The 12,706-nt window shown below is 32.0% G+C and overlaps 2 protein-coding genes across 2 annotated transcripts in view; one reads left to right on the top strand and one right to left on the bottom strand.

Annotated features, from left to right (window-relative positions):
* The window catches only part of LOC134272169 (multiple epidermal growth factor-like domains protein 6), an 88,133-nt gene that overhangs the window by 13,971 nt on the left and 61,456 nt on the right, over window positions 1-12,706 (top strand). The window lies entirely within an intron of this gene.
* LOC134272167 (multiple epidermal growth factor-like domains protein 11) overlaps window positions 1-12,706 on the bottom strand; it is a 137,850-nt gene that overhangs the window by 112,866 nt on the left and 12,278 nt on the right. Inside the window, exons 6-9 of the mRNA XM_062754418.1 lie at window positions 9,481-9,618; window positions 9,252-9,383; window positions 8,866-8,997; window positions 7,465-7,602 (exon numbers count right to left, since the gene is read on the bottom strand). Of these exons, the coding sequence (XP_062610402.1) occupies window positions 7,465-7,602; window positions 8,866-8,997; window positions 9,252-9,383; window positions 9,481-9,618 (540 nt within the window). The remainder of the gene's footprint in view (window positions 1-7,464; window positions 7,603-8,865; window positions 8,998-9,251; window positions 9,384-9,480; window positions 9,619-12,706) is intronic.

Raw genomic sequence — 12,706 nt, 5'->3', positions numbered from 1 at the left:
TGTCAAAATGAGACAATTTTGTAGTCCATAACAAAAAAGATTGATTGATTGTATGTTGTATTAAGTCCCATTTAAGAATTTTTCACTCATATAGAGACGTAACATTATACCGGTAAAGGGCTTCAAATTTTGATCTTTACTCGACACTCAGGGCCAGTGAGGGATTTTTATCGTGCCAAAGATTTGCCGTGATACGGGGCCTCGGCTTTTAAGGTTTCATCCGAAGAACCTGCATCATGCCGAGTGCATGGTGAAGGAACAGTTGGGACCGATTTTTTTCTTATTTCGACTTATATTAGTCGCGGCCGATATTCGAACTCACGAAGCGAGCGCCATAGCGACTGAGCTTTCGTGAACAGTAACGAAAAAAAGAAGAATTTAAGATTGTTGTACATTCAACTTTCGCGTACCATATGTTTTTAAATTCGTTTTTGTTATTCTTGTCAAAAAAGTATTCATGATATCAAGTATTGCTAGGAAACTTATTCAACTTCACAATGTAATGAAGCAAGAATATTTACAAAATTCAATTTGAATAATTTTGTGACGACAACAATCGAAGTAAATTATATTAAAAAAAATAATATTTTGAAAGGAAACTACTGTAAATCACTTTTTATTCGCGAGAACTTTATTTTCGCGTAATTACGCGAGACGAATTAAATTCTCGCGTATAAACGTATTCCTTAAGATTATATAGAAGAATAACCACAATTCGTGAAAATTTTGTCTCGCTAATCTAGAGTCAATGACTATCTCGCGAAAATAAAGTGTCGCGAAAATTAATTGATCTACAGTACTATACATTCACTACAAACAATGGAGAAAATATAATTGTACTAAACTTTTTTAGGAGAATTACGTCTTTTGTTTGAATAACAAACAATCCTACATAAACATGGGAACAAACGTGAATGATAATGCTGTTTTAAGTAATTGAATGTCATATCAGAAATGAAAATTAAGAGGACTTTTTCTTCAATTTACCCCAGACTCAGTTTGGATTATGAATCTAAATAATTTAAACCCCAGATAATTTTTTTTAATAAAGCTTACTGTAAAATGGGAAAAAAACTAAGGAGAAAACTCTTTATTTCTTTACATTCACCTGCAAATTCTGTCCTATATTTGGCCTGTAAGGCCATTTAGCATTGAGGGATTTTTTACGTAACACTTACCGCAAAACGGGACAGTCTAAATTTATGAAATCTCATCTAGAGGAACGATCTTTACGTTCATTTTGAAAGCACGACGTATAGGTAAGGATAAACTCCATACTTTGCGACTCTAGACCAGACACTCTAACCACTGTGCCACGTAGGCAGCACGAACTTATAAAATTAGATAGAAATATAAATATAACATAAAATGAAAACAAAATTAATTAACACGATTTAATGGATTATCCTAATAGAAATAAAGGCATTGAAATTATTTCTTGAACAATCATTATAAAAAACCGAGAAGATTCGTGGATAGGAAGAATTTTTTGGTCTTTGCTGCAATTTTATGTGCATATTTTTATTCCTCATAGGAATCTGATCCCATCGTTGAAATTTGGAGGCGTCTGTGTTTATGCTCTTTTCAATACTTTCTATACTTTCAAAGAATTTTTTAGAATGAACAATGTTCGTTCTTCAACCCCCTTTTCAATGAAATATAATCAATATTGTTATATACACAAATATACAAACATATAAATATATCAAATATCTTGTATTTTAATCTTACGCTGTTTTGACAAGAAATGTTATTTATTTTTGAAACTTTGAAAGACATATATTTTTATAATGCTAATTACCGAAAAATTTCCTCTAACACCTCAAATACCACCATTTCAATTTACAGTTTGAAGTATTTCTACAAAGACAGAGGGCAAGGGATTCACAAGCTATAAAGAATAATCTTGCTCTAGAAATTTCAAACATTTTTTTGTACGTGAAGGACTCAGAAGGGTAAATCACACAATATATGATGAAAAATTGGACTCTCTTTTGGTTGATTCAGTCGCCTGCGTGGCGCAGAGGACAGAGCGTCTGCTCTTGAGTCGCGAAGTAAGAAGTTGATCCTTATGTCGCAGGTTTGGATCCCGATGCTGGACGTGAAGACCGGTCCTTCGGATTAGACCTATAAACCAAGGTCCCGCGTCGCAGTACGCTCTGGCACGAAAAAAAATCCCCCCTACTCAATGGCCTTACGTGTCAAATAAAGAGCAGAATTTGCAGCGCTTCATCGGCAAGTGGTAGCGTCTCCATATGGAATTTTCTTTTCTTTTTCTCCTCATTTTCACCGTATTCAAGAATAAAATTAATTAATCAAGTGATGAATAAGGTCGCTATGGAAACGTCATGTCCCGATTCACCTTTCCAAGTCAAATGATGAAATCATTAGAGAGGTTTAGTTTTGTGACGAGCTTGTACGGGTGATATATTCAATTGTTTTTTTTTTAATCATGACGTCAGACCCGACGTGTAGTCACAAATTTAAAACTGTCTACACGTACGACATAACCATGTAAAGTTATCAATTAAATTCTTTATTTTCTGATTTAGTTCATTGATATTTAGGCTATAAAACAAGAACACTAAAACAAAATTCACGGAATCATGAATCGATGAGTCCATCATAGGACATGTATTTGTATTTTTATCAACGAAAAGTTAAACTGATACCAATCAGCATGTTTATTTTGCATGCAGGATTCATTTGAAGAAGATCCCGCCAATGCACCAAAAAAGAGTTTTGGCGGTGATTTTTTCCTTAATATTATTTATTATTTAAACCTATTTTGACAAAGCTATATGCTTTTTTCTTCAAATAAAATTTTCTATAAAATAAAACCCACAAGCACCAATAACATAACAAAAATACAAGATGTGTTTGTAAAACACTGATGCCCCCGTATGGCAACATAGCAAAGATTAAGCTTTTCTTAAATGCAAATTTAATTAATTAGTACCAAAAGTAGGGTATTCTCACTGGAAAACAATTTTGAAATTTGAAAGTAAGCTAATGTTAAAGTTTTTTAAATACAAAAATCTCCAAGGTCAAGGTCAAAAGGTCAATGTAATTAATATCAAATGAAAGGTCTTGCCACATAAAATACTTTTGTAGAGCATGAAAGCCCTAGCCTTAACCGTTCAGAACGTATGGTCAACGTTCAATTTCTTAAAAATTAGGTCAAACTCCAAGGTCAAGGTCAAAGGGTCAATGTTATTGTTATCAAATGAAAGGTCTTGTCATAATGATAAAATATGTTAAGTATGAAAGCTCTAGCTCTAACTCTTTAAAAGTTATGGTCAAGGTTTGCTTTTTTAAAGTAGGTCAATCTCAAAGGTCAAAGGGTCAAAGTTCTTGGTATCCAATGAAAGATCTTCTCATAAGGATTACATGTATAAAGTACGAAAGCCCTATCCCTTACCGTTCAAAAGTTGTGGCCAAGGTTAAAGTTTTTTTCACAAGTAAGGAAATCTACAAGGTCAAGGTCAAAGGGTCAAGGTTGTTGTTATCCAGTGAAAGGTCTTTTCACAAACATTACATACCTGAAGTATAAATGTCCTGGTATCTACTGTTCAAAAGATATGGCCAAAGTAAAATTTTCATGTAAAAGTGGGTCAAACTCCAAGGTCAAGGTCAAAAGGTCAAATTTGGTGGTATCCAAAAAAGGTCTTGTCATAAGGATCAAATATGCAAAGTATGAAAGCACTGGCCCTAACTCTTTCAAAGTTATGGTCAAGGTTTGATTTTTAAAGTAGGTCAATCTCTAAGGTCAAGGTCAAAGGGTCAATGTTCTTGGTATCCAATGAAAGGTCTTCTCAGAAGAATAACATATATGAAGTATGAAAGCCCCATCTTTTACCATACAAAAGTTATGGCCAAGGTTAATGTTTTTTCACAAGTACGGAAATCTACAAGGTCAAGGTCAAAAGGTCAAGGTTGTTGTTATCCAGTAAAAGGTCTTTTAACAAACATTACATACCTGAAGTATAAATGTCCTAGTGTCTACAGTTCAAAAGATATAGCCAAAGTAAAATTATAAAATTTTCGTGTAAAAGTGGGTCAAACTCCAAGGTCAAGGTCAAAAGGTCAAATTTGGTGGTACCCAAAGAAAGGTCTTGTCACAAGGAATACACATATGAAATATGAAAGTCATAGCTCCACTAAATCAAAAGTTATGGGCAAGGTTAAAGTTTTTGCGGACAAACAGACAAACAGACAGAGAGACAGACAGACAGACAGACGGACACGACAAAAACTATATGCCCCCGAAACTTCGTTTACGGGGGCATAATAAGCCAAATAAGTTAAAGACAGTATGTGTAACGTCAAGTCCTTGTGGAGATTGTATTTTATTTACTATTTTTTCCCTTTGATACTAGCACTCGTAAAGATCTAGAGCAAACGCGTATTTGAAAAAAAAGAAGAAAATGCCTCCTTTCGAAACGTTATAATGATTAAGCCCTTGTATTTATCGTTTTCAAAAGGTTTTTCTGTTGGGATGCTCCACTCCTTCACAAAGTGCAAAATGTGGTCTTCTTTTTATTTTTGTCAATTCAGTATCTTTCATGACTTCTTCCATTTTTAAAGTGATTCAGAATCAAAAGCTTGTCCTGTTGATATACAAGAAAACAAAATATTCAAAGCGCTTCACTGCAGTGAGATGACAATACATAATTATGATATTTTATTTATTGTTTATGATGTCTATGACTAGAATAAGTATTAATTCCACCTTTAATTTGTCTGAATTAAAAATTATAAATGCAATGCCGTTCACTTAATTTACTGTACCTAACGATCATGAAATTTGCATTCGTACACGTATACGTATATCCATGTAGACTCGGTCTGCTAATCTTTAATATACAAATAATTTAGTTTGCGCAAAATCAAGAAATATCATCCTTTGAAAACTAGAAAACTGTTTTACAATGCCTTTATCCTACCTTCTATTAATTATTGTCTGACTATCTGGGGTAATGCACCACATAGTTACATGGAGAGAATCAATAAGCTTAAAAAACGGGCCGCTAGAATTATACTTGATGCTGCCCCTGATGCTCCTTCTAAGGCATTATTTGAAAAATTAGGGTGGTTATCTGTTTTTGACTTAGTAACTTTGCATAAATGTATCTTGTCGTACAAAATATTTAACAATCAGAGCCCTTCTTACCTGCAAGATTTATTTATTTGTCAAACTTCAAATGCGTATACTTTACGCTCAGAATCTAATTTGACACTGAACACATTTGTTTAAAAATTCACTCCAATATTCTGGAGTTCATATTTGGAACAGTTTACCTTTAAATATAAGATGTGCACCAAGTCTGCCAGTCTTTAAACGAGATGTAGAAACATATATCTTCATCAACAGAACTTGATAACCTCTGATTTATATTTTTTGCACAAGTTTATAACTTATGTATTGTAAAATCTTACTGATATTACATTTTAAAACTTTTTATGTCATCTTAATTTATGTTTTTATTATTGCTATTCAATTTTGATTATCATCATATGACATAAAACATGTACTTGTATTTTAATTTACTTTCTATGTTGTTTGTATATCTTTGCTAATTTGATGTAATATTGTTGTTGTAATTAGAAGGTCCTTGGGAAGAATAGTGTGTCACACTCATCAGGCCACTTTCTCTAAGTAAATAATTATTGTTATTGTTATTATTATTATTATCTAAACCATATTGACGTGGACATCAAATATACCGTGTAGGTCAAAGTTTCGGTATTTACGTTACTTGTAACTAGAGAGGAACTAAACCTCTCTATTATTGTAATTATATTTAAAATCAAATACCCTCTTTTCACATTTTGTAATTCACCTGTACGTGAGAATTATAAATATGTAAATGTGTATATATAAATTAAAGGTATCTATGATGAAACTTGTATTAAAAACGTCAAAGAATTTAACAGACAACAATGTACAAGTGAAATTCTCGATAGGAAGGTTCACCAACAAACAAACAACCAATCAAACTTAGAACAACAATATCTCTTTACTTACAGTTATCAAAATATCAAGTCATTATGATAAAAAAGCTAATATTAGGGTGAATAAATCCATAGTTTACATGTAGCATAATGTTGGAATATATTATTTAAGCATGTCGTAGTTGGAATGCGAGCAGACATCTCCAAGTTCTTGATATTCGTCCTTAAGATTATTTTCATATTCAACCATAGATTCGGGAGTTGTTTTTGCACCCTTTCCAGGATAGGAGGAGGTACTTGAGAAATTACTCTTTCTGCAGTTGATTCTCTTAAACCTGCAAATTAAACTAGAGATGAAGATGAAGTATGATATTTGAATGAAAATCTCGTATCATTGCAAAAAAAATAGAAAAATAAACATACCTTTTAACTATTTTGTACAAAGTAAAAAGTCCAATAAGGAAAAATAGAAAACAGCAAACACCGAAAGCAGAATAGAATTGTTTGGTAAGGTCTTCCATTTTACCCTTTATTTGCTCATCCTCCATATCTTTGAAGAAACAATACCCTAAATGAATTCTAGATTTAAATCAGGTTAATTATGGGTTTTAAGCAGAAATTGACTGATTACTTTATCTACCTTCCATACAATCGTTTCCTTGCCATCCCCTTTTACAACCGCCTCGACAAATTCCGGAAACATGGTGACAATCACGCGTTTTTTTGCAATAGAGACTACACTCTTGTCCACAGTTCGCTCCAAAATACCCATACATGCAGACTACCAGATCCAAAAATATAATTAAGTATATATAAAACCAGTTTCGAAAAAAAGTTCATTATGTTAATGAGCATGGGTAACTTGAATATAATTAACCATGGTTTAAATGAATCAACATTTTATATAAAAATATGTTGGTATAAAACACGAATTAAATAAATGCCTTACAATGTTTTAAAATATGAAAAAGAATACATCTACCCTCATCACATTTATCCCCACTGTATCCAGGTTCACATGAACTTTGACATGAACCGTTGATATGGTGACATTGATTCCCGTTCAAGCACTGACCACAACTCACATTACATCCTTCTCCGTATAAGTTTTTTAAACACTCTGATGATTAACAAAAAGATTATCAATGCCAATGCTGAAATATTTCCTGTGTAGTTGTAAAATTACTAATGAAAATAATGCAAGGAAGTAAATGTAAAGAAGGCTTAAATATGAGGTAAGGTAATTTTTTTGCTTTTTCCCTTACGTTCTGAACAGAGTTTCCCTTCCCAACCTGGACGACAACCTTTCTCACATATCCCATTCCCTCTGTTGCATCCTTTACATGCATCGCTGCACTTTAGGACACAATTTTCTCCAAAGTATCCGTCACTGCATGCTTTTAGGTTGAGAAAATTATTTAAGGTAAGTTTTATGATTGTAGATCTAACACTCATTAATGTCCTTTTGTATCCACAACGGAATAAAACCCATGCAATAACATAACATACTTTTATTACAGGCATGTCCTTCATATCCTGCAATGCATCCATTTAGGCACATTCCATTTATCGGTTGACAATCCTTAATTCGTTTACAATGTCCGCAGGTCTCACTGCAATTCTTGCCAAAGAATCCATCAATGCACTCTGAAATAATTGTCAGGTACATGTAAGACCAGTTCAAATAAAAACGTTTGACTTTCATAAAACATTTCCAAACTGAATTCAACATCTATTTTGGCATGAGATTCAATTGTGATGGATGGAATGCATCAAATATAAATTTCCCTTTTCTTGGTATACGTATTAACAGAATTACCTACGAAGGAATACAAGTGTTTACAACATAATTAAAGTTGAAGACGTATTGTTAATTTAATGTAATTTTTATAATGCTTCACCTTCATGACAGTAGTCTCCTTGCCATCCTGGATGACATCCGGTTTCACATTTACCATTTCTTCTGTTACATCCATAACATGTATCGTTACATTTATCCTGGCAGTTATATCCAATTGTTCCATCTTTACAAGCTATAGATATAATAATATGTTAAAATGAATAAATACTGACATTTTTTTACATAATACATATGAAAATATAAAAAATAGGATCGAGGGAAAAGAAGAAATGATAAAAACACAAAAAACTCTAAGGTTTGGTATGTTATTTATTAAAGCTTTTATTTCTTTCAAAATGCTTCAATTTTTTTAATTATTGAAATATATCAGGGAAAAAAAAATATCTATGATGTTCAAAATTGCACATTTTTACAGCCATAATTTAATAATCATTTTATTGTAAATTTTTGAATAATGATCAAAAAGTAAGCTGATAAAATTATTTTTACTTCACTGAACATGACCTTAGTTTTTTTTATGAATACATATTTTCTAAAAAGTCGTTGTTTGTTCCGTGAATAATACAACAAATTCATGGAAATTTTACTTTTATTACAAAACCCTCCTTCATAGCCTGCTTCACAACCATTCATACAAGTCCCGTTATTTGGTTGACATTGTTCCGAGTTTAAACATTTTCCACATATCATGCTGCAATTATTTCCAAAGAATCCCCCGTTGCATTCTTGAAGGAAAATAAAATAGTAAATCAAAACGCTCTTCACGATAATTGACAGTCGTGTATTTTCCCATTTAAACGATAAAATGTCAATTCCAACTATTTACTTTCGAGTGCTTTGAACCATTGGCAATTATTAAATGTATGTTCTAAAGTACAAAAATCTCTTGATTAATTGTAATTGAAATGTTCTTATAAGAAGAGTTTTTAATTGCATTTTCATGATTAAGCTATTTATGCAGACAATTATTTTAATAGATTATGTTTAATTGTTTTATTGGAACATGTTTTATATGCTCTTACTGCCCTATATAAGTTTGATGTTTTTACCTTCATGACAGTATAATCCTTTCCAACCATGGAGGCAACCGTTTTCACAAACGCCATTTGTTCCATTACACCCTCTACATGTCTCGTTACATTTGTGCAAACAATTCGACCCAAAGTATCCGTTAGTGCAAGCTTAATTTAAAAATGGTGTTAAAGTTTTGTGTTAAAATTATTTTGTTTACATTAAATACACATTGATAAGTAGTTATTATCAGCTTCAACTTTAATGCACGCATAAATTTGTCATTTAAACCCCCATCCCCACATAAGCATCCATTTAAACTTGTCTTATTCTAGGTTCATTGATCGAGTAGATTATATTCACTCGACATCAATGATTAGAAAAGATCTGAAAAAATGCATAGTAAAATTCTGTTTAAATATACCTTCGTTGCAGAAATCTCCTTGCCAACCCATGTTACAACCATTTTCACATATTCCATTTGTTCTGTTGCATCCTTTACATTCATTGTTGCACTTTTTGACACAACTTTCCCCAAAGTATCCATCACTACATGCTGAATGTTAAAAACAGAGATTGAGAAAGGTTGTCCGATTTTAGGTGCAAATGTTCGATTTGATGACTAAGACTTTTCAGTCCATGTTTAAGCTTACTTTTATTGCAAAACAATCCCACATAGCCCTTGGCGCAACCATTCAAACACGTCCCGTTTTTTGAGTGACATTGGTTCCTTTCTTTGCAATGCCCACAAGGTAGGCTACAACCCTCACCATGAAATCCACCATCACACTCTAAAGTTGTTTAAAATAATGTTTTAATCTGCATTTATTATGCATTGTGTTGAAGTTTTTTTCCCGTATTGATAATTTTTTTTTATGATGCAATGTACTTATTTAATGTAAGTATAAATTTTATTTACATATGACCAATGGTCACTGAAATGAAGTTGACATTTTTTGTATCTATTTTTATATTCTTCGAAGAATCTTCAAATCAAATAACTTATTTTTTGGGGGGTTACAAAGCTTTGTTTTATCACAAAATTTATTCGGTTGTAAATTTACTTATTTACAGGTACATGTACATATTTTTTTTTACATATAAAAGCATTATACCAGTATTTATTTTTTGTTTATTAAGAATATCATTAATATGACAGCTACCATTTTTTTACCTAAATGACCAAAATAAAATAAATTGTAAAAAAAAAAAAAATACAGCCTTTACCTTCATGACAGTAAGAACCTTTCAAACCAGGATAGCAGCCTTCGTCACAAATACCATTCGTTTTGTTACACCCCTTACATGTATCGTTACATTTGTACAAACAATTCAGTCCAAAGTATCCATCACTGCATTCTTTATATTTAAAGAAAGGAAGTGAAAATTATATGAATTCATTCATATTCATCCACATAATTTTAAGAGTGCACTGACAGTTTCATTTTAAGGAGAACTTTTATTCCATATTTGTCCTTCAGACAGCATGAGGATTTTAACAGGGAATATGCTTTAGATACTGTAGATTGGCAAATAATCATAGTGGTTTTACATGTAATTTTACTATGGTACTATGGGACTTACCCCCCCCCCCCTTTTCTTTTTTTTTTTTTTTTACAAAATTCAACCCATCGTGAATACTATCATTAGTTTTTAGCCATGTTTAATGCTTATACTAATTTTAAGTTAATTTCTTAAGGTCTTTAATTAAAAATATCGAGAAAAGTCCTGTTTGAGAAATCGTTAAATGTTACCACCTACCGACTTAAAACATCACAAGGATAAAGTTCCATATTTCATTAGTTCAATGAAAATATGGAGAAAACAAAAAAAACATTTCACCTCAAAAGTTCTTTAAACAATACAAACTTTAATTTGGAAAAAAAAAACATAATATCACACTGCTATTTCAATTGGCCATGATATCAGCCCGAGCAGTTGGTATCGGCCCAGGCCCATAGGGTGCAGGCAGAGATCAAAACAGTGGTGTGATGTTGTTTATACATGTATCATATATCTAAAACCAAAGAAAAGAACAAATATTTTGATATTTTTTTATCAAAAAGTTTATATAATTTGGTCGTAAGAAAATTAGAGTTATTCTTTTTTTATTTCAATGTTCCTGAAGATGTTGCTTGACGGTAAATGTTACATCATACCGGGAAAGATTTGCCTGATCTTGTCTTAAAAAGAATAGTACTGGTATTTTGAAACATTTCATTTTGAAGCGTTATCTCCAATAAGATAAAAAAGATTAAAAAGGCCCCAAACTTAAAAAAAATATTCTACTTATACTTTGGATCGATCCGGGGTTACAACTTCTTTAACGAATCGTTACAATTTGTAAATCTGAGATTTGTAGTAACTCTTGGTTTTGTTTACGATATATTAAATTAAAAATGGCACAACACATGTACATTGAAATTTTGTATTGTCTTACTGTCAAAGCAAATAAACATCCTTTTTTTCAAAACATGATTCCTTGCTGTCCTAAAATTAAACAAGAGTTATCTCTCTTACGTCATAAGTGCTATCATTTGGTGCACTTTTCAAAAAGAATTTTCTCAAAATTCTAGTATAAATAAATAATTTTTAAAGGTTCTGGTTGAATTTATCGATATACATGTATAATATTCCTATTTAATACTAAATATGAATAAGAATTTTATTCTTAATTCACACAAGTTAAAAAGAAATAATGGATTGAAATTTGAGGGCGAGACAACGGGCAGAAACAGAGATATCTCAGTCATGAGGGCGAGACAGCCCTAGTTCCGAGGAGCTGTCTCACCTAGTCTAAAACGCCTGTATCAGGGCTGATACACTACAAGGTAATGATATATATGTAAATGTATCACAGCAAAGACCATGAAAGATGAATTAACGTTAATCGGATATCTTTATCAAGTCATTTTTTGTTTGTTTTTTTTTTCTTCGAGACAATCTCTTAATGTAAAATGAACTAAAGTAATTCACACGATATGAAATATAATAATTTTTATTGCGGAAGAAATACTTATGAGTACCTGCAAAATATAATCGAGATAAGATCCTGTCTTGCTCTTCTCATAGTAATATAAAATTTTCAAACGAAATAAAGGCAATGTCTTAGCGCTAGGGATTTAATCTACACTTAGTACGTTATATAAGAATACAATAACTGATTTTCATGGTGGTTTACTTGTTTTAAGTTATGTAGTTTCCTAAGAAGTTGTTCGAACATGAAATTGAAAGGATTAATCCTTTCAACAGGAGTCTCCCTTCAAGCAATTGTAACAATCATTCTAGCGATTGCCGTTGATCCGATTCGTTCGATCCATCCCCCAATAATACCCATCTTGGCATGCATTATATTTAAAGATACTTACAAGATTTTTTTTTTAATGTCGGATTTGGAATATCATATCCACTCTTAATTAAGTTATTTGAGGGTGACATCGTGAAGCAGTGTTACATGGTACGAGTGCACTAGAGTGACAGAGAGAGGACGCAACACAGTTAAGGCTACATAAAGGGGACGGAGCCTTATTTGTACGGGGCAAAATTTACTATGATAGCATGCAAAAATTACATTTAAAATACTACAAATGAGGCGATTTGCTATTTTAATCATATAATATTATCTACAGATATTCTATTGCCTATGAACTCGGATTCGTTGTCTTCTTCACGATTTTTAAATACATTTTCTGTATATTCCGTAGTAAAATAGTGTTGTTTATTTGTATGCAAGTTCATCGGAGGGTAATGAAGGGATCTTAATAAATCGATCTAGTGCAAAGGCAGACATGTAGACTCAATGGATCATTGCAACCTTTTTCAATTCAACTCTAGAAGTATTAAGGTACCTGAAACGTGCTGCGATCTTCATGAAATTTT

Source organism: Saccostrea cucullata, unplaced genomic scaffold (genome assembly GCF_032062105.1).
Source record: "Saccostrea cucullata isolate Sc308-1 unplaced genomic scaffold, CSIRO_AGI_Scuc_v1 ctg2042, whole genome shotgun sequence".
In the NCBI taxonomy this organism is placed as follows: domain Eukaryota; kingdom Metazoa; phylum Mollusca; class Bivalvia; order Ostreida; family Ostreidae; genus Saccostrea; species Saccostrea cuccullata.
This window is presented reverse-complemented; position numbering and strand designations above follow the sequence as displayed.